Source organism: Kwoniella botswanensis, chromosome 1, assembly GCF_036426115.1.
Source record: "Kwoniella botswanensis chromosome 1, complete sequence".
Taxonomy (NCBI): domain Eukaryota; kingdom Fungi; phylum Basidiomycota; class Tremellomycetes; order Tremellales; family Cryptococcaceae; genus Kwoniella; species Kwoniella botswanensis.
Window position 1 is genome coordinate 16,173,744 of NC_088599.1, and position 25,256 is coordinate 16,198,999.

The 25,256-nt window shown below is 43.4% G+C and overlaps 10 protein-coding genes across 10 annotated transcripts; 5 read left to right on the plus strand and 5 right to left on the minus strand.

Annotated features, from left to right (window-relative positions):
* Window positions 1-45: 45 nt before the first annotated feature.
* Window positions 46-1,416, minus strand: L199_006117 (uncharacterized protein; the record flags this gene model as incomplete). The annotated part of the gene is made up of 7 exons (XM_064891818.1): window positions 46-250; window positions 329-381; window positions 452-609; window positions 710-838; window positions 917-1,068; window positions 1,211-1,305; window positions 1,387-1,416. 7 exons carry the CDS (start codon window positions 1,414-1,416, stop codon window positions 46-48), a joined length of 822 nt encoding a protein of 273 aa, XP_064747890.1.
* Window positions 1,417-1,984: 568 nt separating this feature from the next.
* L199_006118 (uncharacterized protein) lies at window positions 1,985-3,087 on the plus strand (the record flags this gene model as incomplete). The annotated part of the gene is made up of 5 exons (XM_064891819.1): window positions 1,985-2,119; window positions 2,212-2,274; window positions 2,382-2,521; window positions 2,661-2,806; window positions 2,963-3,087. 5 exons carry the CDS (start codon window positions 1,985-1,987, stop codon window positions 3,085-3,087), a joined length of 609 nt encoding a protein of 202 aa, XP_064747891.1.
* Window positions 3,088-3,291: 204 nt separating this feature from the next.
* Window positions 3,292-4,738, minus strand: L199_006119 (uncharacterized protein; the record flags this gene model as incomplete). Its single annotated transcript, XM_064891820.1, has 5 exons — window positions 3,292-3,522; window positions 3,647-4,073; window positions 4,143-4,238; window positions 4,345-4,527; window positions 4,623-4,738. 5 exons carry the CDS (start codon window positions 4,736-4,738, stop codon window positions 3,292-3,294), a joined length of 1,053 nt encoding a protein of 350 aa, XP_064747892.1.
* A 1,973-nt stretch (window positions 4,739-6,711) lies between these two features.
* L199_006120 (uncharacterized protein) lies at window positions 6,712-7,857 on the plus strand (the record flags this gene model as incomplete). Its single annotated transcript, XM_064891821.1, has 1 exon — window positions 6,712-7,857. One exon carries the CDS (start codon window positions 6,712-6,714, stop codon window positions 7,855-7,857), a length of 1,146 nt encoding a protein of 381 aa, XP_064747893.1.
* Window positions 7,858-8,335: 478 nt separating this feature from the next.
* Window positions 8,336-9,641, plus strand: L199_006121 (uncharacterized protein; the record flags this gene model as incomplete). The annotated part of the gene is made up of 2 exons (XM_064891822.1): window positions 8,336-8,378; window positions 8,476-9,641. The coding sequence occupies 2 exons, from the start codon at window positions 8,336-8,338 to the stop codon at window positions 9,639-9,641; spliced, it is 1,209 nt and encodes a 402-aa protein (XP_064747894.1).
* Window positions 9,642-10,146: 505 nt separating this feature from the next.
* L199_006122 (uncharacterized protein) lies at window positions 10,147-10,650 on the plus strand (the record flags this gene model as incomplete). The annotated part of the gene is made up of 1 exon (XM_064891823.1): window positions 10,147-10,650. One exon carries the CDS (start codon window positions 10,147-10,149, stop codon window positions 10,648-10,650), a length of 504 nt encoding a protein of 167 aa, XP_064747895.1.
* Window positions 10,651-10,877: 227 nt separating this feature from the next.
* Window positions 10,878-13,481, minus strand: L199_006123 (calcium/proton exchanger; the record flags this gene model as incomplete). Its single annotated transcript, XM_064891824.1, has 13 exons — window positions 10,878-10,934; window positions 11,002-11,068; window positions 11,125-11,194; window positions 11,258-11,271; window positions 11,344-11,423; window positions 11,492-11,569; window positions 11,622-11,750; window positions 11,813-12,118; window positions 12,176-12,446; window positions 12,514-12,584; window positions 12,663-12,787; window positions 12,865-12,989; window positions 13,066-13,481. 13 exons carry the CDS (start codon window positions 13,479-13,481, stop codon window positions 10,878-10,880), a joined length of 1,809 nt encoding a protein of 602 aa, XP_064747896.1.
* A 1,076-nt stretch (window positions 13,482-14,557) lies between these two features.
* Window positions 14,558-16,640, minus strand: L199_006124 (uncharacterized protein; the record flags this gene model as incomplete). Its single annotated transcript, XM_064891825.1, has 7 exons — window positions 14,558-14,623; window positions 14,688-14,741; window positions 14,894-15,264; window positions 15,398-15,427; window positions 15,515-15,940; window positions 16,138-16,388; window positions 16,552-16,640. 7 exons carry the CDS (start codon window positions 16,638-16,640, stop codon window positions 14,558-14,560), a joined length of 1,287 nt encoding a protein of 428 aa, XP_064747897.1.
* Window positions 16,641-17,371: 731 nt separating this feature from the next.
* Window positions 17,372-20,537, plus strand: L199_006125 (uncharacterized protein; the record flags this gene model as incomplete). The annotated part of the gene is made up of 14 exons (XM_064891826.1): window positions 17,372-18,303; window positions 18,410-18,685; window positions 18,744-18,817; window positions 18,877-18,943; window positions 19,005-19,059; window positions 19,113-19,166; window positions 19,248-19,334; window positions 19,413-19,496; window positions 19,563-19,634; window positions 19,695-19,759; window positions 19,818-19,979; window positions 20,040-20,094; window positions 20,172-20,215; window positions 20,297-20,537. The coding sequence occupies 14 exons, from the start codon at window positions 17,372-17,374 to the stop codon at window positions 20,535-20,537; spliced, it is 2,268 nt and encodes a 755-aa protein (XP_064747898.1).
* Window positions 20,538-21,586: 1,049 nt separating this feature from the next.
* Window positions 21,587-23,803, minus strand: L199_006126 (uncharacterized protein; the record flags this gene model as incomplete). Its single annotated transcript, XM_064891827.1, has 5 exons — window positions 21,587-22,393; window positions 22,463-22,567; window positions 22,640-22,699; window positions 22,767-22,849; window positions 22,963-23,803. 5 exons carry the CDS (start codon window positions 23,801-23,803, stop codon window positions 21,587-21,589), a joined length of 1,896 nt encoding a protein of 631 aa, XP_064747899.1.
* Between the last annotated feature and the right edge of the window lie 1,453 nt (window positions 23,804-25,256).

The window sequence follows — 25,256 nt, forward strand, 5'->3', positions numbered from 1 at the left end:
GAATATGTTCCCCTTCTCTCATCCCTGATATTGTCATCCTACTGATTAAGCAGTGGGAGCAGGAGTAGCAGCAGCTTCTTCCTTCTTCTCCTCTTCGGCAGCAGGTTCAGGAGCGGAAGTTTCAGATTTTTCGGCGATGGCTTGTTTCTTGAGTTCAGAAGCGAGTTCATCAACTTCTTTGCTTTCGCTAGTGGCAGCAGGAACGGTCTCGGAGGTGGGTTGATGAGTTGATGGAGCTTCGGTTGTATCCCTATAACAACAATCACCGTTAGATCGAGCTATTTGAGACTCGACAGTCGGATATAAGAGACTGTACATATCAACTCACTCAGCAGCTTTCTCCTCTTTAGGTTCTTCCTTCTCAGCAGCAGCGGTGGTCTCCTATTATCACATCAAATATGAGTGACACATTCTTGCTTGGCGTGCGCTTGTGGCCAAAGGCAAGACTCACGTTGACAGGTTCAACTTCCTTCTTTTCCTCAGAAGCAGCAGGAGCGGCAGCAGTTTCCTCCTCCTCCTCTTTGGTCTCCTCAGCAGCAGGGGCAGGGGCGGAAGATCCGGCATTGGCAGTTTGAGCATCTTCGAATGCGGTCTTGAAAAGGTTTGCATCTGATTTGAAACAACCATCCCATCAGCTTGAATTGTCCAGCTGACCACATACCGGTTCGAAAGAGGAAAGTCTAATCATGTGAAACGGACGATTACTCACTCTCGGAATTACCAAATCGGATAGCCAAAGTTTCAGGTGAAGCTTCACCTTCGGCATAATCAGCCGCCACGTTCCATACCCATGATCTGTCGGAACCGACATTTGGTGAGAGTTTCATATCGGATGAGACTAAAGTAGCGTATCAACTATGAGCTTCACCCAGCAATCTAGTTCCCAGTCGAGGCTGAGATAGTTAGGCCAACTCACTGATGTGGTTCGCACAGACTTTCAAAGTTTTATCACGTCTCATGACCAATCTGATTTTCTTAGTTTCCTTGTGCTTGAGGAGTCGAACATCACCTGTGCCTCTTTCTTTCCATTCGAGTGATTCTTTGGCGAATCGGAAGAGCTTGGCTCGCCTGAACGACACAGAATCAGTTCACCATCGAGATGAATATATACTCCACCAAGATAAGCTTATGAGGGGCGACAGGGAGGGTGATAAGGGGAGTGACCATAAATTCCACGACGATAGAACGAGGCCGAACATCACACACTCACATCTTGAAAAGAACCTCTTCATCCTCCTCGTGAGTCTTAGCTTCGACCTGTTCGGTGAGCTTGATAACAGGTTCGAATTGAGGGTCGTGCTCTTCCTACAACACCGATGTGAAGTTTTACATCAGTGATGAGTCCATATATACAGAATAAAGTCTCGAGGAAGTGGTGCCACTCACAGCACCAACGGGTTCGGTAGGTTCAGCCATTGTGATAGTTGTTTGACTAAAGATTTGGATATTATCGAAGAGCACAGACGTCAGCTTGTAATGATCAAAATTTCCTCGAAGTCCGATGTTCCCTACAAGGCGATTGCGTCCAGCTGACAGACATGGACTGTGAACGATCACTCACAAGGTATACGTTGAGAAATGAGATATAAGCTTGGATAAGTAGGTAGAATGGAGTATCAAGTATGATATGTGCTGTATGGTATTCGATGGCAAACTGTAGAATCCCAAACGTCAGGCCCAAAGAGCGTCAAAAACGCGTGCACTGACCTACTAGCTCCACTTCCAGAATGCCTATCCCCCTCGGACAGCTCACATGCCTAATCCCACGTCGCGTGCCACGTTGAACGGTCTTGGTCTTGGTTTTGTTCGTTGTGATCTTCGTGCTCGACATCGTCATATAGTACCGCATAGGATTGATACTGCATACTGCCTACTGTCATCAGACCCGGACCATCAACCCTCAGGGCTTCCAAGGCAGGTCTAATCAACAACGACGCTAGAGAACATAGAAAAATCTGGATACAGCTACCTTGCCTTGATCATCATGCTCCCTCGTCTGACCAACTTCCTACACCTCTTCCTACTCGTCCTTCCTTTCACCTTCACCCTCGCACATAGGATAGAGATAGATCCAGGAGAGAAGGAATGTTACTTTGAGAGTCTGCAGTCTAAGGATAGGGTAAGTCATCTCATTTAGATGATGTCGAACTCTGGGAGATAGCACGACCAGATGGCATCTTCGTTGAGCTGACTTTCGATTCACCTTGATAGATGACAATAACGTACGAAGTAGGAGGGTCAACCGGCGGAGGTCATCTGGATATAGATTTTTATGTGAGTCTTCTGCGCCTTGATCAGCTGGGTCATCTTCCGTCCGCTCTTCTGGCGGTAGTCATACAAAGCGGAGAAGAATCTAGCTGAACATGCGCCTTTTCATATAGGTGACTGATCCACAAGGGAAAACGATATACACGCATCACAAGAAACCTCAAGGATCATTCTCCATGTCGGCCGATAGGAGTGGTAAATTTACTTATTGCTTTAGTAATGAGATGAGCAGTTATGCTAGAAAGGTACTGAGGTGAGTCACTGATAATGAGATTTTCGCTTCAAAACGAATGCATTTATAACGTCTTCGTCATCGTCGACTCTTTCTTCTTCCGTATATGTAAAACATGTAACATATACTTCAAATGCTAATACCTGAAAACCTCACATAGCTTCAACGTACATGGTCAACTGTACATAGGCGACCAAGAGCAAATAGCACCTGTCGAGCAGGAAGTGCGGGATCTAAGTGCAGGACTACAGTTGGTCAAGGATGAACAAGCTTATTTAGTGGTTAGGGAGAGGGTACATCGTAACAGTGAGTATACACCTTTTAATCATCCTTCATACAGTTCTCTTCCCCTTTCATCTTGCGTTCAATCTGCCACCAGGTTTACAGTATTGCTCAAGATCTCTTGCGAACTGTATCATGTATTCCTAACAAATGTACTGGCCCTTTGACTTATTCCATCAGCATGTGAATCGACCAACTCCAGAGTCAAATGGTGGGCGATAGTCCAAACCGTCATCTTATTCAGTCTTTGTGCCTGGAACGTACATTACTTGAAGAGCTGGTTTGAGGTCAAACGAGTGTTATAATCACGTGGACTAGAGGGAATTGTGATACGACGAACGAGTCATGTTTAATGCATGTTTTACGATCTACCATCTTAGAGAGGTATATGACTTTCTATCAACCCTTCTTGTGAACAATCCACGCTGGTCAGACTCGATCGATCAACATGTCTTTTACTTCCTCTTCCACTCCAATTCGACTCTTCACAAGTAATTTACCTATTTCATCTACATTGTGAACCACAAGCAAGTCAACATATGACATCCTGTGAGCACTATGAGTAAAAAAACACTTACCAAAGCTCCCATACCGAATTCAGGATATCTCGTACCAATTACCGGATTCTTATTGAGTATCTCGAAGATCTCTTTCATCTCTTCGTCTGAGAGTTTCACTTGCGCAGCTGCGTTATTCTCTGCTACTCTTTTGGGGCTCTTGGATCCTGGTAAAGGGAGGATCTGATAATCAAGCAACGTACAATCAGCCTACAAGTCGTACTGACATTGACGAAATATACTCCCAAACACAGGAATCATCCCTACCTCACTGTCATGAAATATCGTACGATGAAGGCCCACTCACATTAGGACTATAAGCAATCATACTACCCAAGATGACTTCTGTCAATTTCCTTCCAGACTTCTTTGCCAAATCCTCCAAATCTCTGACCAGGGCAAGGTTCCTATCAAGGTTTTCTTTTTGGAATCTGGGTAGATGATTTCTCCAATCCCCTTCTCCAGAGGGAGTTTGACCAGATAACAAACCATGTCCGAAAGGTGAATAACCAATGATGATTATACCTAATTCCTCGGCAGTTTTGATACTTTCTACAATCAAGGGGTCAAGTAAGGTCTGAAGTGAAACTTCAATCTCATTGGATGAAATGAGCTTTCCTGCGATCTGATGAGCTAGACGCATGGATGAAGCGGACGTCTCGGACAAGCCGATAGTTCGGAATAAACCTTCGGACTGGAGTTGGACGAGGTTCTTGATTGTTTCTTCGAATGGACTAGTGGAATATTCAATCACCTTATGATCAATATACTGCACTGCGCGATGGACTTGTAGGTTGACATACCGATCATCAGGTACTCTCGCACAAGCGAAAATATCAATTTCCTTCTCACCCAACAATTCCTTGGCGGTTAGAAGTTCTTTTCGTAAGTGATCGATACTATTTCAAATGATCAATTAATCAAGATGCAGTGCACCAACGGTAGGATTCAGAACCGCGCTATATATTACTTTGAATTATGCCATGAACAGAACACCTAACTCACTCTCCTGTACATCCTGCAAAAGCACCTGTCATACCACCTTTCACACCCAATATCGCTTTATCCTTGTATTGAGGGTACGCCTTGAAGAATCTCCCTAGCAATTTGAGGTTCGATAATTTATCTGACGGGGAACCGTAGAACATCGCTGAGTTAAGGTGAGTAGCACCGGCATCCAAAGAAGTCCTAAATAATCAAAACCATTCGTCTCTGTCAGCCTATAAACAATCCGATATCCACACCAGTATCAGATTCATGTGGATGCGTAAAAGTCAACTTACTTGATGACTTCAAAGGCAACATCGTCCGAGACCGGTTGATCCGCAAATAATGTTAATCCCATTAATCCCAAGGCCATACGGATGGTGGGTTTACCAGCTAAGATCATTTCTGACATGGTCTATTGTATTTTATCGTTTCTTATCGTTCGACTACGGTGAATACCTGGATCGAAGAAGACGTAGAATGAGAAGGATACTTCATCATCATTGTTAGCCTTTATATATCTTTCAGGATGAGATGCATTGTTAACATTATCGGCGCCTAAATGTGGAGGAGGGAGTCCATGCATCGATGGATTGATGGAACCTAGGTCATCTCATTCCATGACCGAGTTCGTGATGATTTATCAGTGAGAATTACCCTAACAACCTGAGGAGGAAAGTACGTGCAGTCCTCTGTTCCAACATTCTAACAAAGATACACATCCTCCACTTGAAACATCCAGCAGAAGCTAGAGTCGGTATCCGATTGTGGCTTGGCAAGACATTCATTCCCTTATCACGGAGTATTCTCGGTTGATCACCGTCGGCCATATCTACCAATGACCGACGGTCAAGTGGAGCAGCCAGGCATGGTCCTTCTTTTGTGCTGATCTGACCTTTTCTTCCCTTATTCTATCCGCGTGCATAACTACCATTCACAATAGGCTCAGAAAGGAACAATCGGACTGCTGCGTAGGCAAGATGAGACGGACAGCACACAGCATTGACTTTTCGTACAGTGATCCAACCACTCTCGTCATCGTCTTCTTCTCGGTGCCACATCTCCAACATCCATCAAAGGACGGCGTAATGCAAGAACCTCCTGTTCAGACCATTTCTCTTTGTTGAGCCCGAATTTACAGGTGATACGCTACTAGCTTTTAGACTAAACTGAACCTATAACCCCACTTGGATTGTCCTACAAAACCTTTTTAAATCACTATATCATCAAGCACCATCAACGCTTCTACGATGAGTCAAACCGAAGCCCCAGCTAGACAAGCCGTTAAAAACAGCTACAACGATCTTCTAATCAATTATGAAATAGCTATTCATGCATATGATAACATCTTATACTCATCCAATCGAAGAGGTCGATTTAATCTAGATGAGATCGAGACTATGCAAAACTTGTTCATAGAGAATATCGGTTCTCAGTCTGAATACACCCGTTCAGCCTACATGTTAAATGAGACAGTCAAAGGTGATACAGAGAGAGAACAGCAAGTGCACTTCGAGAGAGCAAGGATAGACAGCAGTGTCAGTGACCTTAAAAGTGTGTATAATGACCGACTATCCCAGCTTACAGAGGCTCTTACTCCATGGGCCGTTCAAACTTTAACAGGGGGTTCTGAGATTGGATCAAAGTATGTGCGAAGTCTGAATGATAGAGAAACAAGTATTCAAGATTCACGTCAAGGCTGGATGACTGCAAAGCAAGATATAGATCGGTTTAAACCAACAATTACCAGATGTGCGTCGACGACCAGGAATGATGATACTCATGAGATGACCAGGGCATATCAAGGGTGGAAATCAACGCTGGATGAGGTTGAAAGAGCAGAATTGTCATGCTACAAGGCTATTCGTGAGAGCTGTGCTTCAGATAGTTGATAACTGTTCAAGTGCAGATTTGCAGGTTTGTCTCTTCGAGGTATTGTCAGGATGGACAGCTGTCTTGCGTTTCCACGGTGATACACCTCTCGAAGAACCAAATGCACCTAATTGCAGGTCACGGATTCTATTTGCTCCATACATTATCTGTCTTGATTGCATACTCCCAAAAAAGAGAAAAAGAAAGCGCGACAGCTTCACAGCGACCGTGTGCTGCGCTTTGCCACTCTCCTCGCTCCAGCAGTCACCTATGCTAAAGTTCTAGACTGAATCTCTGAGGCGATAAGAAGGCCAAAGAGAACCGGAACACAAGCTCTGCTGCACCGAAAACTGGTCGTCCTTTGTTGTGATTTCGTCAAGAGTCAGTTTTCGGAACATCCTCCGAAACCCTTGCCACTCGCCTATCTGATATAACACAGACACCTAAATTGGAATAGAATAACCTTCGTCATATCATCTTGATCCTCAAAATTTGAACATCCGAGGAGCCGCCATGTCATGGCAATGGCTAGAACCGAAGATGGATGTGTCTGCTCTGGCATCTCAATCAGTCGACAGTGCTCTGGTGGGTACTTTAGGATATAAGTATGAAAGGGTATCTCAGGACGACGTGGACAGGATGGATGCACTCTCCCAACTCAAAATTTCAAGCGCTTTCCTCAGAAGTTGTAACCCATGGCAAGAATGTCTTGAACAGGTACAAGCCTTGACTATATCCGGTGAGGAGGCAATGTCGGAAGAGCAGATGAAAACACTCCTGGGGGTAACAGAGCTTTCTCAGAGGTATACCCGAGCCTTGACGAAAGCTCAATCTGCTTGGACCAGATTGAATGACATTCAAGACGGTGGCGATAGTGAGGAGGGGGGAAAGATTGCCTTCAGTGACATGATACAAATTGATCCATCCACTTCCTTTATACGAAAACAGCTGAAGGATGTCGTCCACAATAATGCTAAAGCCTGGATGACCTCTGCTGAAAAGACGATGGGGAGAAGCTTGGAAGAGTTAGAATGTTCAAGAAAAATCATGACTGTCTTATCTCAACCTGTTGAACGATCGGAACTACGAACCAACCTTTGGATTCGGGTGATGAAGAGTGGTGGACTCTTTAATCAATCCAGCCGAGTGTACCAGCTCGCATTTGGTTCCCTCAGGAATCAGGAAACCATCGGTATACTGCCTGAAAATACTTTTGAATCACTCAAGCAGCGCGCCCAAGAAGAATATGAGGGATGGAAAGCGGTTTCTCGACAGAACAGAGAAGTCTACATCCAATGGGGAACTGAATTGATTTCTGGAGCTGTGGAAGACGCTAAGGCACTTGTCGATAGGTCAAAGTTTAACCCTCATTTCCGATCGTCCATACAACGTACCAAGTGGGACAAAGAAAGTACAGCACATCTTGAGAACTTCAACGCGAGCTATAACACATTTCTAGAGCACAGAGATATCTTGGGAGCCCTATTCGTGATTGCTGGTGATGAGGAGTCTGAAATGCGCTACAAGGCGAAATGTAAGGAGTGGCATGATACTCTGCCACCTGCTTTGATTGCTGTCGTCCAAAGTGAGAACCGTGCGCGGGCGAGTAATGATCGAAGGATCGAGATTGACGTAGGAAGATACCGTAGTGTAGCTTGAGGTGAACTGTCAGTGTACATCGCAGCGATGAAAGTACAGTGAGAAGGCATATAGGGGACAAGTAGTGTTGGTGGTCCACACACAGCAGCAGTCAGTCTGAAGAGTCCCAGTTCACCCTTGACACCCATAACATTGTCAACAGTAATGATCAGCTGCTGGATAACGGAGAGCAGCATGAAACATACTATATGCACTACATACGTTCGCGCTTTAGTGGACTACAGTAAATGATATGTCGAAAATGACAGTTGTATTGTCCTTTCATACTATAACAGGTTTCGCGACCAGCCAAAAATTTTTGCAGTAAAGTATCCTTCCTTCCTTCGACAGCAGAAGCTTTGTCTGGGCGCTTATCAAGCATGATACAAAAGCGTCCTTACATGATATGAGACGTAGCCCTTGATTCAGAAAGGAAAGAAGAAAGTGCTGTCAAGCTGTGCATCCGGGGCTCACATACGGAGTGCTCAGATCGCTTCGAATGAAAGGTTGCAATTCTGTCAGCGCAAGGGCTGCAACAGCTTGTATTTCTTACATATATCTGTGCGACAGACGTCCATAGATTGTACTACCACACCTGTTATACTGCATTTGATCACATCATCACTTGGGTTACCGCAGTGGCAGATAACATCCAATCTTCAGATCAGCTCGAAACTGCATTCGAAGTCGAAACTGAGCTGAAGAAAGCATCAACCATTCTCGACATTCGACTCGATAGTCTGCAGCAAACTATACCATCATTGAGTTCTTATCCAAGGCAACTGAGGTTGTACCTGTACAGTGACTCAAGAGGAAGAGAATCTCTGAGTCAAGATCAACTTATTACAGTTCACTATTCCAAGGATCTGACTGCAGATTGCGAGGGATATCTTCAAGAAGCTAATAACGCTTGGACAGTACTTGGAAAGCCGATTGTCAAGGGCAACATTCTTGATTGGTATTCAAGCACATTACAAAACAGTAAAGATGAACTTAGGAAGACTGTCTCGGACCGATCGAGCCAATGGATCCCTAAGGCTATAGGTACTATGATGACCTCCATCAGAGACATTAGGCATGCTACATCGGAGTTAAGTGGACAAACCCTAGCGTTCGACAGTAAGACAATAAGGAAAGCAGCAGATCAACGAGATAAAGTTGTCAACAGTCGACATGACTTTCAGGGAGGCTGTCAAGTGCTCGATCTGTGTATGCCACATACAGCGGTAGAAGAGGCAAGGATTACCGAGCTCATTAGTAACTTCGGATCTGCGACTGATATTAAAAAGGATTCTGACCTCGGTTCCACTAATGCGGAAAATATCGACCGGCAAAAAGAGTTTATAAATCTTTCAAAGATCTGTTCGGACGAAACGGCCAAAGCTAATTCAGACAATCAGCATCTTCTGTCCCTAGTGAAGGATCATCTGATCAACGAGATGAGCACTGTCTCTTCGGACTGGGACCAGAAGATACGTGAGGTCACTGCATACTACCAAAGCACCGCACAAGAGATCTTTAGAAAGGCAACGGATAGTGGTCGTCAATTCCTCCAAACCTCTCAACAGGTTTCACAGTCAAGTTCTGAGGCCTTAGACGATGGGTTATCACGCCAATTCGCTCATGATCGAGATGCTTGGCAAGCCAACTTCAGTAGAGTTCAGAAGCACAAACCAGAGATAGGAGCTATATCGAGACTATCATCTGAATTCAAGTCCATTACTAGTTTATTAGCGGACTGGACCGGAGTGAACAATCAAGCTGAAGGGGCTGAAAGCATCTTTGAGAGAATGAACCGCAAGTAAAGATTTTTTGTCGATAGACAGTACACGGCTTATATCCCATGCATGATTCATCATATTGGGCTCAGAGCGTGGAGAGTATTGTGCTCAAATTGCATTAGAAATCAGGTTAATCACAGTAGCCATCTTTATCACACTCTTATCCTCTTTGTTATCTATTATCTATTCATTTCATCGTTCTTATATTCAACAACAGTCCTGTCCATCTTCAGTCTTGCAACAGGCATGTCTCACTCATTGTGGGAGTGCATTTCCGTCTGTAAACCAGGTCAATGAAAGGTTCGATCTTCTTGTCTTCTCTCATCCTTTTTACCTTGACATTGCAAACATGCACTCTATCGGGACCAGACGCTTTTTCAACTTATACTGCACTTGCCGTCAATGTGATTGTAATATGCATGTTTCCTATCTCTCAATCAATCCAAAAACGCAAACTCAAACCTCAGTCTTCAATTTCTCTTAAACCACTACCGTGATCTGCTCAACTAAGCCAGAAACTATAATATCAATGAGTTTGCAGCTAGAAAAGAAGCTCTCTGAACTTACTCTCGAGCCATCCGACTCTGACATTGGCATACAAGTCAGTCTACCTGACTTTAGCTCTTCTGAAAAGCCTTGTCAACGCTCATCTCACGTCGAGAACGAGAAGGCCAAGGACATGGATGAGATACCACCTACGTGCGACCCTATCACCGGCACTTCAAATACATTCGGTGACAATGACATCTCTTCCAGATTCGCTCGAGGAATGACATTAGAACAGACCAGATCCACCTCGAATTGTGGTAGTGGCGTGAACAAACCCATTTTCAGTGGGACTCGAAGTCGTAGTGGTATCTTCGAACCTTCATCTCATAAGAAGTATCGAGCTTCATCTCGCCTTTCTAACGGATTTAGACCTAGGTACTTCACCGAGTCACAAGATCTCTCATTTTTGGTCGAGGGGAACGATCATGTTGGAGATGTATTTAAACCAGCCGAGAGAGCTAAGGAGGCCATGATGGATTTATGAGAGAGCTCCACTTCACGAGATACGATAAAGCAGATCCATGCGCGTAGAATCGTATGAAGCATAATATTATGGATACATTCTCCCCCCCAAACTATATAAAGCATTATATGATAGATTCGTGTATACGATGACCATTCCCCACAATGACACGGAGAATTTGATCAGGAACATTTTTGTAATTGAGATAGAAAAACTCGACAGCGGTACAGTCTGTCATATCGTGGCATCTATCCTACCACACTGGAAGACTCGGCACATCCCAATAAAGTAGCTGTCGATGATCCCTATATCCCAGTTGACAAAAGTAAGCTTCAGACAAAATATGGACAATTGAATAAGTGTGAAGCCTACAGGGTAATACCAGAATGACACGGCGATGATGAGATATAACATCATCAGGACTAGACCTTCCATCCAGCTATATTACGCCCATCATCAGTATGTCTCGGTCATCGCAAATGGTAAGAGACTCACTTGGATCGTCCATCGGCCAGTGTTTGGTTGACGATCAAAACAGATAAGAACAGTACGATCGATTCGTAAGCTGACAAAAAAAGTAAGTTAGCTTGGTCTTGACGATCAGAATGTGACAAGAAAGCTAACTTACGATCGAATAGTAAACTGTGTGAAGAGCAGATGGATAGGTGAATTGTTAGTCAATAGCACTCTACTGCACAAGGAGGTACGACTCACGTCATGGGTTTACCGATTGTCCAAGCCAATAATTGAATAACGGGAATGACAAAGAGAGCAATTTGGATCGATGAGCCGACCTAAAGATGTACTTATGTCAGTCGTGATTTCCCACAGACCGCGAACATCCATCGAAGATTCAACTTACAGCTACTGAGATTGACAAATCGAGTTTATCTTTCACCGAAACTGAGACAGCCGTGAAGTGTTCTGCTGCATTACCGACCTATCAAATATATGTTAGTTGCGTGAGTTTTACTGTGGCTTACACAACTTACAATAGGAAGTAAGATCAGACCGACCCATTCTGCCGATAAGGATGGATGTGATTCTACCAGACCATTGATCGAGTCGACCAGGAACTCGGCGGTGACTCCGACGAGCACAGTGATAAGTACCATCAATCCCTAAATACCCCTCCTCGGTCAACCTTCCATGTCAATATGGTGAATTGGAAGCGCTGACTCACAATAGTACAGACGACATTCATCTGAGGGGTCTCCTCATCATCTTCCTCTTCTTCCTGTTCATGCTGTCTTTGCACAGTCGAGTTTTCCGGTACGACAGTCGAAGGTCCATGAGTGGCAGGAACAGCCCCACCGGCATTAGTGACATTCCCAGAATGGACCGTAGAATCAGAGGCAGTGGTGATCGCTTCCTCTTCGTCCGTCTTCTTGTGTCGATGGAAATTCCTGAATCGCAGCTTCTCAGAAACGTTGGTGATGGCTTCGGGGTATGCGGTCGAACCAGTTACTTCGTCGTCAATATAATATGCCTAGACAAAGTATCGATATCAGTATTGACCAAACAATAAATATATCATAAAACTTACCGCATGGGTATACATTTGGAATACCAAATAACCCAAATACAGCAATAAGAGCAATATCGCCACTCCATGACTCATAGCCAACAAGTCGGCACCTTCACCTTGAGCTAATTGGTCGGCATCGGTGTTGGAGGTACTTGAACTGATTGAGAAATGGAATGCCGAGGGAATCAGGACAGCTATAACTGCGATCAAAAGCAGAGAGGCGTTGAGTTGCGCAGCAGTAGATTTGATAGCTTGTTCGGCAAATTTGACTCCTCCCGCGAAGAAACACCTACAAACGATGTGTCAGTCATAATACACTTTATCACTTAAAGGCTTTGAGTATTAGATCAACTCACATTCCTAAGACTAATAAGATATTACTTAGGATCGAACCGACCAGAGAAGATTGTACGACTTGTAATTCACACTAAACCCGCGATTCCAACATTCAATATCAGCGTGATATTTCATGTCACCAGCTTTTCGTTTGAGTCGGGCTACTCACCTTGATCAAAGCTAAGATAGCTACGATCAACTCCACAGCATTACCCAACGTAGCATTAAGCAAACCACCGAGAGTTTGTCCTAATCTCAAGGCAGCTTCTTCAGTTGCGAAGCCCAGTAAACCAGCTACGTACAATCACCACAGGACAATAATCAGTCTAGTCCAATCGTTTATTCTTCATACCGGATATCAAACTACTCACCCAAAGGAATGATGGCGATGAAAGTAGTGATGAAAACAGCTGTATCTGAAATACTGTCTTTCCCACCACTATGTTTAGCAAGGTATAAAGCCCATCCAATAGGGATAAATACCAGCAATACGTTTCTGCAAGGTATAACGTATATGTGATTAGCACAAATATAATCCAACACATATATTCGCGGGTTGAGCGGCAACTCACAACCAAGTACTCATAATAGCAGCTTTTATACTACCCAAATAAGTAGGTGCCTTTCCCACTTTCTTAGGAGGAGTGAACAAGACAGTTGTAACCCTCCTGACGAGACTCGCATTGGGGTCGAAAGAGGGATTTCTCCTATTAGATGATCGGTTCGATTCGGTGGTTTGTCTCCTTTGACTCATTGGTGTAGAATCTAGAGTTATCTGTCGATTGGGTGCGGTGGTAGTTCGTCGTCTTGCTCCATTGGGAGTAGCATTGGACTCTCTAGGAGGAAGAGTAGGTGATCCGGGAGGTGAGGAGGTGAGGGGTCCGGTGGATGGGTCTGGGGTGATGGATGTGTCGGTTGGATTGATGGGGAATGATACACGACGGGGAGGGGTGGGAGCGCCATCGGGTGTAGGAGACGGGTTGGACATGGTGATGATAAGAGGTCGATGAGTGAGTGAAGGAAGGTTGTTGAGGTAGTAAAGGAACGAAAAGATAGTATGATTAGCTATAGCTGTTTTGAGATGTTTCAATTTGGGGAATGAGGAGTGAGAGGTGGAAACGAGTGACGATGATGACGATGTTGAGATGAAAATGAACAAAACATACAATTTTTATCCATGTTTGCGATTATCCTACAAGGTCGTGTTCGTGTTTTGTCTTTCTATTTTTATCTTGTTAAAGGACCTTGCGCTCTAACACGTTTCAATGACACTTGCTCGCACTATACTAGTGATACAGACTCCGATGATATGCACACTGGGGTCCTGTGTATGATTTAGATTCTTCCACTGTATGATGTATTGTAGATCCTTTGAACCAACTTGTCACCCCGATCAGTGATGAGCGAGGGTAAACCGACTTAAGCAGTTGTGGTCCTTGATAGTGCTAGATATTTGCGATCGAGGATGAAATGATGATAGACAGTCGAAACGAATTGAATTGAATTGGATTGAAAGGCGAATTGTTTGTTTCCTTTTCGATATGATATGATGAAAGAATGGAAAAGCGGTACAAAACATAAACACTCCAGCAACTACGGTAAGATTACCCTTAAAAAACGTAACAACTAACAATTAATGATCAATTGGAATCTCCTCTTCTCAATACGTCACTTTTTGGGATTCTGGTTGTCACTGTATTATCCTCTTTACTATGCATCCATTGCACTTCACAAATGATGTACCGATGTCTTCAGCTATGATCATTATAGGTATCGTAGATGTAGATCTGCTTCGATAAGTGATTATGTCCTTACCTCTGGCATCGAACATGATCTAAACTAGGACAGGTCACCTTGTGGACCTTGTGAGTGATGGGTCAAAAATAGAACATCACAAGGCTTGGCGTGGCATCCTGAAACACAACCAAACATGACCAGAACCACATGCTATCCATTCCATACCATACAGATTGTCACAATAGATTATATACAATCGCCATGCATGATAACTTATCCTTGGTAATCTACTAAATATCCTATATCATATAATATCCCCTTACATGCTTAGATGAACTCTTTCAACCTGAGAAGTCTCTTTCCTGCAGCATGGAGAAGTTCTGGATCTTTACACTATTCAGACGACATAGATATCAGCCATATGTCACCGGATGGAAAAGGGTGGTTGATCACTTACGAAAGCGAATCGAGCGAATCGTTCACCGATCTCAACGTGTTCATCGCAGTAGAACTGTAAAATGCAGATGCGTCAGTCGGTATACTTCACATGGTACCGGTAATTCCTATCCATCTACCCATTTGCTCGCATCACCGTTTCACTTTGGCTTCTCCCTTCACTGCTTCAATTATGGTGGAAACCGAAGCGGGGAACACCTTACTCACTTCAGAAGGAGGTATTCCAACAACTTTCAACTCCTGAGCAATCCACCAACAGAACTTGAAATCTTTACCTCTACCCTGACAAGTCTCAGGTATGGGGTAATCCTCAGGTACTTTCACTTTACTTATATCCACCAAGAGGAAATACGATCCTTCAGGCATGGTGTAAGGTAATCCGACTTGATCAAAGTAAGATGTCAAGATATCCCTTCTCTCCTCGTAAGCTTTCAATTGATCTTCGAAGAAATGTCTTTCTTTGGCTTGCTCTAAACCTATAGCGACGGCTTCTTGCATGGGCGAGTTGGTAGAGAATACGATTCGGGAGTGGGCGGCAAGACATGCTGAAGTGAGCTGAGCGGGACCGATCAACCATCCTGAGAGTGATCAAGGGATCAGCGGGGATAATCAGATGAAAGCATATGTGCGTGTACAAGATTTATCATGCAGATTGTACATCCGACAATTGGATCCAAGGGGTATGACACATGTGTGAAATGACAGACTTACCAATTCGCCAACCAGTACAAGCGAACGATTCTATCAATATCATTCAGATGCCATCAGCTCCGAATCTATTTCTTGCTTTCGATTCTGCGAATGAGTGAGAGAGGAACTTCTACTCACTACCACCCGAACCAACAGTCAAGGTCCTCTCCCACATCCCAGGAAGAGTAGCAATCCTGACATGTTTCTTTCCATCGTAAACCATACAATCGTAAACTTCATCGGCAATGACCAAGACATTCTTCTCTATACACACTTGGGCGATATCCTCTAATTCCTTCTGGGTGAAAACTTTTCCAACTGGATTATGAGGTGTGTTGATGATGACCGCTTTTGTTTTAGGGGTGAAAGCCGCTCTGAACTCATCAATGTTCAAAGTCCATTCTGAACCGTCTTTGACACCTTCTCCTGTAGGTGGGTGAAGGGGTACGAATACAGGTTTGGCACCTTGGAAATGGATAGAGGCGTAATATTGATCGAAGTATGGTTCGATACAGATCACTTCTTCTCCTGGTTCACAGTGTGCTGTGAGGGCTGCGAACATACCTGTAGAAAGTGAAATATATCATTGTAAGCAAGTGGTCCTGCATAACCTTGGATTCGATATGTCCCGATGTACGAAGACAATAAAAGTAGAGGTATGGTGCGTGAAGTGTATTGTCGATGACAGATGTATCCATGATATGGAGTATGATAATAAAAATCGGAATGACGAGAAACCGAACCATAACCAGACCACTCACCTCCATTAGCACCAGCTGATACCAAAATTTCCTCATGCTTCAACTCCCTTCCACCGAGATTAGTGAATTGAGGTGAATAGAATTTAGAAATGGCGTTGAGCAATCTTGGTCTACCTCTTGGATGGGAGTAATGGTGAGCCATGACATTCTCATCTAATACGTCGTGGTGGGCTTTGGTGATCCAATCAGGGGGTGACCAATTCATGAATCCTTGTCCTAAGTTGATAGCATCTGGAGGGACGTTTGCTGGGCTATCATATCAATCGTATAAGACATATCAGCATACATATATACAACCTCTACTTTTAGAACCTTTCATCCACAAAGGTTGAATGACATTCCACATTCTCCCTTCTCCTTCTTCTCCTTCTTCCCTCTTCCACCTGACCATTCGATTCGGAATACCACACTCACGTGAAGATAGTCCATACATCCAACTTGTGCGTCGCACCATCGAACATCCTCTTGGCCTGAGGGATCTTTGCATTTTGGGTAGTAGCCATTTTGATTGATGCACTGAAATATCTAGGATTGGTATAGTTGAAAGATACTGGATATAATGTAGATTTCTGAGCGAGTCGAGCGAGTCGAGAGAGCATAAAAGCCTTGATGATTATTCTACCGACAGGTGTGGATAGATCAGTATATGTTATGATTATCAGAAAGTGATCGAAGTGGATGGATGGAAGTGCGAGAGCCCGTGATCAGCGATGATCTGGAAGCTCTCAGGGGGATAGTAATACTTACAAAGAGGAGTAAGCAGAGGACTAGATGACTGACCACCGATCGAGCTAGTATTTGTTTGTCGGGTGAGAAGATGATAAGAAGCAAGGAATGTCTAATGTCTAAATACCTTTTTTCCATCGATCAATCGGTTGAGAAGGTGATTGATCTAATTGCGTGATTTCAACATTTCTTGACTCGGCCACATGCGATAAGGAACTACCCAATCAGGTAATTCATTCGGGAGGAGCCTCGATCCGGATGTAGTGGTCCGAGCGTAAGGTGATCCAAGCTGATATATGACATTACGCGGATGCTTTCTTTCCTACTCCCTCATTTCTCTCTTCTCTCTTCTCACTTCAACCGTTCTTCTTCGTTCTTCTCTATACATACGTATAACAACCTTACAATTCAATCTCCCTCAAAACAATGTCTACTAGTCGTCTACAAAGGTGTACTATCCTCATCGATTAACAACCCTCACACTCACTAACCTATTTCAACTTACTGTATGTCCTTACCAGGTCATAGTTCTACTAATCCTTTCTTGACAACTCAAACTCAAACTGAATCAAACCACTTTTCTCTTTTGCAATCTTATTCTCTCACATCAGAAACATCTTCTCAAAGTCAAACTACTTCATCATCCAGCCAAACTCAATTCTCTTACTATAGACCTAAAAAACGAAAGATCGATGTTTGGTCTATCAACGATTCCGTTACTGTTCAAGAGTATCATCCATCATCACGCACAGCAAGGAATTCGATTACAAAACGAGGCTCCCTGGAACTGCCATTTGACTTGACTCAAGATGATGATAAGAACTCTCCAGCTCATGCAACCCCTCAACAAGGGGAAGACCACGTCAAATCGAAATCACGGGGTAGTAAACGAAGGAGAAGAAGAATCACAATCTCTCCTAGTCCTCCTCCACCCTCCTCGTATACCACTTTCGGCTCATCCATCACAGGACCTCATATCCAACTTTGGAGCGACCACTATTCCCCATCTCTCCACTATTCACATCCAGCTTCAGTATCACTTCAAGCTTTAGAGGTCACTTACCCACATACCCAAGACGATGAAGATGTCAACGGATATCACGGGGAAGACCCAGACGATATTTTACTCATCGATATGGAAGAAGAGCAATCTCAACATCAAGATGAGCTAGTGATGACGCCCGATACTTCCACCACCCATAGATATCCTTTTTCCATTACCACTGCTCTACACTCACCAGTGCGAGCACCTCTCGACGAGGGTGCTCTGGAATTTGAGAGATTAATGGCGAGATATGAGGGTAAAAGGAAGTATGAAATTCTTGCGGAGGGTGGGGGAGCCAAAGATAATCAAAGTGTAGGAAACAGTCAGATTTCCACTACCTCCAGTAAATCGCAGAGGGAAGTGGAAGATTTGATCGACGAAGAAGACGAAAGGAGGTGAGTAGACAGATTCTGCCTTTGGTTATTTACCATCTGATCTATACTACAGGCAATCTTCATTTCAGCTGCATAAGGAAAATTCCTCTGCTAATCCTTTCGATAGAACGAAGACCCTCGGCTTCCTCGGATCTATAGTCACCAATTTCCTGAGCCAACTCCACACTTCCCAGATACTCATGGCGGCTCGAAAAGAAGCAAGACTTAAGAAGAGTCCAAGGAAGAAGAAGCGATATCTTCAAGAACAAGAAAGCCAGGAAGACGAAGAGGAACTGTTAATCATGGAAGATGATCCTGACGAGGAAGGATTGGAAGATGGATCTCAAAGCTGGATTCAGACTGAACCCGGTGTAACGATGAGGCTCAAGAATAGAAAGACTGGGTGAGCTATTCCTTCAAGAACCTGCTATAGAAAGCCAGCTGACGAACGGTGGTTGAAGTCAACATCAGGTTATCTCTTTCCCGGATCATCCTCTTTCCAGCATGGGTGGTCAAACTTCCATGGAAAAGATTAGTGAGTTTAATATCCCCTTGAACCAGGTAGACGCAATGATTGATCGTTCTATTGCACAGATTGTATCCTCCGTGTCGTGACGGTACTATACGAAGCCGTGTGCAGTAGGACGGTCGTGACACTGAGGTGAGTTGACAATCTGCTCAAAGACAAGATGATAAGCTCATTTTCATCAATCGGACTTTAGAGACATCTATTATCGTGACAAGGCGTTGTTTAGAAGACAGGATGTGGTTGATAAGGTACTTATATTTCAGCATCTCCCGCTTGATTTCAGCTCACTGTCCAATATTAGCTGGTCGACGATATCGTAGCTACGGCAGGGTTGAAAAGACGAGATTTCTTCGTTGTAGGTTCATTATCATTCATCATACAAGTGAATCACGACAAAATGATATACATGCTCAAACGAGTACTCGTAACTCTGTAGTGCGCCTCTGCCAAGGGTTTGATCGCAGCTACCTCTCTGAAGATTATACGTCGAACGGGTGAAGAGCTGGGTCTCTCCTCTACCATCGTGTGTCTGGACTCTTCAGCCAACTTTGCTCACTTCACTTCACATCACATAAAATTCGATTGCTGATGTTCCTCTTAGGCTACACTTATCGATCCTATCGAACGAATTGCTCGTTTGGACTCTGCAAGACCAGTAGAATGGGTGCTAGTGGTGGAAAAAGATGTGAGTTGTCGAAAGCACAGCCGTCCAAAAGTCAGCTTACTGATGTATTTCTGGTTTGGGTGATAGGCTGTGTTTCAAACGCTCTGCAGTGCTAAGTTGCTAGAGGATGACAGATTAGGTGCAGGGGTCATGATCACTGTAGGTTCATCTCGCGTTCAAGATCGGTAAGAGCACTAAGGCTTTCCATTGTGTACGTAGGGCAAAGGTTTCCCCGATTTGGCAACTCGTCAAATCCTTCAACTAGTATCTGAGACCTATCCGCAGTGAATCCATCGTCAGCTCAGACAACATGCAAAACCGCTGATGACGCGAATTGATCAGTTCAAAAATATATGCTCTGGTGGATGCTGATCCTCATGGAATATCCATTCTTTCGACCTATACATATGGATCGGGAAATACGAAATACTCAAATGATCATCTGGAATTGCCCTTGGGAGATAGGATCGAGTGGTTGGGATTGAAAGCCACCGATTTCAAGAAGTGAGCCACTTCTATACTTTTTTGCGTATAATTCGCAATATACTGAGTATTATTGTTTAGGTTGGGAATTGGCTATGACGATTTATTACCTCTAGAAAAATCTGATATCTCACTGGTAAGTAATTTTCCAAATCCATAGTATAAAGTATGAGAGTCCAGCTGAAGGAGAAAATGGGAATGCGATGGGTATAGGCAATGAGAATGATCAAAGATCAGACTTTACCTGGCGAATGGCAGTGAGTAATGGATCAATTGATCAATTATCTCGTTATTCTCAGTCGGACAAGAAGACCGTATCTGAAATCTGATCTTATCAGACGAGAATTATCCCATATGCTTCATATTAGCCGTAAAGCAGAGATTGAGATTATCCTCGAATCGAATACCGATCAAGGCTATGCGGATGGACGAGATTTATTGGATGATTTATTCGATTGTCAGCAACAACATTATGGCATCAAGGATAACGATAACATTGAGATTGGGAATAGGAAGGAGAAGAGGAAATGTAAATTTGTCGAATATATCGTCGAAAGGATCATCTCGTTAAGAACATGATACTGTAGGTCATCCGATAAGGACTTACATTCCGAAAAAGAGATGACGTTGGACCATGATATTTCAGCGGTTATAGCTCGACACGACTGCTCAATCACTCTACTATATTTACATGCTTCTATTTTCTGACTGAGGTATAATTACTGCTATTGGTCCTTTCTATGGAATCATTCATATTTCAAGTTTCAAATTTTATTTCGGTTTATGACCAATTCCTCTGTCATTAACATTTAATATATCATTTCAAGTTTGTGTATATATACTTACTCACTGTAGGTCATGTACAGTACACAACACCTCCTTTCGGTTGTACTGTACGATACCATCCTGCGATTTCATGCTTCCATATGTACAAGTACTATATGTGTATGTATAGCTTTTCATACCATATCAGTCATCTCCATCTTGATCAATGATCGTCCGAACCAACTTCGTGAATCACCTTTCCTTCTCTTTGTACAAAGCGGCCATTATACTGTACACTAACTCTGCATATCTACGATGTGCTCTACAACTGCATCGGGCAACTGAACTGTATTGGGGCTTATGCATGTATGTCACACTAATCATCAAAATGGGAATGAATCTTTGTATTCCATCTTATCCCATCCTGGAACCTATGTTCAGCAGTACATCTCATCTCGATCAAACATTTTATCCAGCTTCGACACGCTGTGGCATACAGTAATTCACTTCATTGTAATAGACATTTTCAGCGAGAAGGAAATACAGGAAGAGGAGGATCAAGCTGATTTCCAGATGATACATTTATCTAAATTCGATGTGTCACACACATACTCTATTTACAAAACAATACTGTACATAGTTTAACTTTGTTCCTCCCCTTTCAATTTCTTTGATATGAATGATGATACCGGGATCAGTTGGGGCCCTATTCTCTTTCTTTCATCTTCGCTTCTGCTCTCACAAGGCGATAGAACCTGGATCTGGAAAGGACTTTCGACTGTTTTTCGAAAACATACGTATCTTCGTTTTATCTCAACCTCAATTGAGTGGGGTCCATCAAATCCTCTGTTACCCCTTATCAGCTAATCTCCTTCTTCCTCTCCTTCATCATCCCCATCCTCCAGCTGATCTTCCTTCACTCGTACAGGAGGTAGCCTCACATTATCTTCCAACCCACCTGGTTCATATACAGCTTGTACCAAATTGGGTAGTTTGTCATCTCGATCTCCATTCCCATTCCAATTTCCATTTCCTTCACCTTGTCTCTGACTGGCTGTCGAGAATATAGATCTTGATCTCGGTTCAACCATTGGTAATTCCGGTATACCAGCTCTAGTAGTGAAATATTGAGACTCCAAAGGCGAAATGTCATTCGAGAAAGCTTTCAAACTTCTGCATCCTTCTACTTCTCCCTCGCCATGATCTTGACCAGTCCGACCATCTATCGGAGTATGTGAACTTAATTGTTGAGGTCGATCCAAAGGGGTATCATGAGGCGGTCTCTGTATACCTATTTCTCTAGATTTCCTAACTACCTCTTTGGGTATCCAACTTTTATCTCTTTGAGGTAAGGTGTAAGGAAACGGTACAGCGGGTTTGGCAATAGTGATGCTCGTAGCTTTGTTTTTTCCTTTTGTCATACCACCATCTGAGCTTTTATTGAGGTCATATTTATCTAGAGGATTAGATAGTACAGGAGAGAAGACGTCGACATTTGGATTTCTAGTGGCTGGAGACGACTCGCCAGAGATTGATAATCTATCCTTAGTTAGGAGGTCGCGCTCCTTGAACGTCGATTTGGTGGGTGATGAGGAATATTCTTCAGAGGTTGAATTGGAATTGGTATTGGGTGCGGACCGTTTTAATTTACGTGCTGTTCTACCTGATTGCTGCAATCTATGTCAGCACAAAGAAGCATATCAATCAAAACCTGGATATGGGATACTCTTCAGACTCACCGAATTATCCACAATCCAATAGCCACCTTTGCCACCTTCTTGAGCTGTGGCTTTTTCGACATTGATGAAACAATCATTCAATGATAGATTATGTCGGATGGAGTTCTGACAAGCATAACAGGCAAGTTATGTCCATTAGCACACAAGAACAATTATCGTGATCGGACTCAAATTCACCTTCCAAGTCATTCCTGCTGTTTTATGCCATGGCCACCTCTCTTCAAAAGCTTGATAGATCTATAATACACAGTCAAAGTCATCAGCTATAGTCGTTAGATCCTGCTAATATGCATGCCCAGCTCACTTGCGATAAGGTCATCTTGCCTCTGGGCGAAGCAGCTATGACCAATCGTATAGCTTGGACATGCGTTAGATCGGGCTTATAGACTGCGAATAGTATGATTGGTCATGATCAACAAGATTTCTGCCCAGTCAGGATCCTATGAATGATGCGTCCCTTCATCTTGAGATGACAGGTAAATTGAGAGAGGTTCACTCACCATTCCCATGCCCATCAAAGCTATAGGGAATCACCCCCGCCAAACCTTTAGGTATCCCACCAATCTCCTCCCATTTCTTCCAAGCTCCTTCAGCAATCGTCATATCCATTAATTCTCTACTCCCACTCCCACTACCACTACCACTACCACTCCTTCCAACTTGTGGTTGAGCTTTTACCTGCGTAGTGTAGTTGGGACTTTTACCTAATCTATATCTAATCAGATCCGAACGAGTATACAAGAAAGGTTCGTTATACTCTTTATCCTGGTCTAAGGTATGTTGAAAAGAAGGTAGAGAAGCTGGGATACCCAAAGTCTTCACAGCTGTATCGTCTAATGAAGGCCATGTCAAAGGTCTAAGTCCAAGTTCGTAATCTGCAAAAGGGAATTCCGTATGTTTGGTCTTCATACTTCCCTCACCATGTGAACCTCCAGAAGATGATGACGATGGAGGAGGCGGGGCTTTCCTCCAAAATGCATTATTGGATTTGATCTTGGGTCGTTTCGGGTGGATCAAATCGTCATCCAAAGGTGAAGAAGAGACGGTATTGGCCAGATCGATATGTGAGGTAGTAATCAATGTTGTGGCGGTGGGTGTTTTGGATGATGGTGATGATGATGAGTTTTTTAGTCGTTTGGCTTTTTTCTTTGGACGCAATTCTATTTGAGGCTCAGGCTCAGGTTCAGGTTCTAGCATACTGATGGGATTTTGTTCGGGAGTTGGAGGTTCATCATCGTCTTCTGGTACCAGCTCTTCTTCGCCCTCCCGATCTCTTTGAAGAGAGGTAGGAATGGTAGAAGAGGTTGATTCGGGTGGTAGAGGGGTGAAGTGATTTGGCATCGTAGTGAGTTACCGAAGAAAGCTAGTGGTAGTGGGAATGAGAAGTTGTGGTTGTATGGTTGAATAGCTGAAGAACGGTCAAATCAGTAAATATAACATGGTATATAGGAATGAGACAAAACTTACTGTCAATGGGAAAGCTTAGATTAACACCCATCATCCGTCTAATCAAGTTCAGAAATAATCTATTAAAATCGAAATTCGGAATGATCCTATAGATGGTTGAGGTGTACGACTTGTATGTGTACGTGTTTATTTTCCCGATGTTCTATCTGTTTTCTTTTGATGGTGAGCCAATCAATGGATAGGTCAACCATCCATCTACTAGATCCATTCAACCGTGTGGATATGGTATATACCATGTAGTTCTAGATCCATAGGTCCTACTTTAAGGTCTCTCGCTTGACTTGACCGAGGAAGGAAACCGAGTGGTCAGTGTATCCATGTGTTGACAAAGTTGGAGAGGAGGGTCGACTGATCTCGAACAAAAGAGAAAGAGAGAAAATGAGAGAACGACTATGATTTGACCTAAACAATGTAGTAGCCCTCTGGTATTTAAGTTTTTCTTTGATCGGAGGTATTTCACTGGAAAATTTTGCGAAAAAGGAGGTTTTAGCTCTTGAAAATGTTTTTGGGGGCGTTTGATGATTTGATGGTTTGATGGTATGGTCGGTATGCTCGTATCGTGTCTGATGACCTATACGGTACTACTTTTCAACACGAATTTATGTCAATATTTCATTCTCTTTGCCTGACATAGTTTTGTTCAGTAATACAACTTGCGAGGAAGCATACATTGCCAACTTACAATTATTTCGACAGACGATGAATAAGGTTCGATAATTGTGTGTATAGGTTACCGCTATCTTGGATTTGAATTTGGACATATGGTATTACTTTACCAGTAAGTATCACGTCACTCCATTGTTGAATTCCGAATTCGGAATGATGATCACAACAAACAAAGAGAATAGCAAAGCATGGTGGCTTCCTGCTAGGAACAAGTTGTGAACCAAATGATCCGATCGACCAGGAGTCGAAAGTTGTTTGACGACCATCAACAGCAGTACTGTTCCAGTGGCGTTCTGGATTTCAGTTTTAGTAGTGAGCATAAGGTACGATACTATTCGTTTGTTATCAACAGAGTCAACAGAGTTCAGGATTCGGGGGTTGACGGTCAATGCGTTGTGTACATCAGTACTATCGAAAGGGACCCCACTTTTCCCCACTATGTATTAATGCAACAACTACCGCCGGCAGAATTCGAAATTGATAACTTGATAGAAAAAGTAAATCGATGGAAAGGATGGGGAAAGGTACTAGTATAGTCTAGCCTAGTACTCATTGTCGGCATTGCCTGAAACTTGATGGATGTGACGTATGCAAAGGCGACTGTTTTGTTGGTTGTCAAGAGCTGTCGATCTGAGGCGCTGTTGTTGGTTGTTCTTTTTGT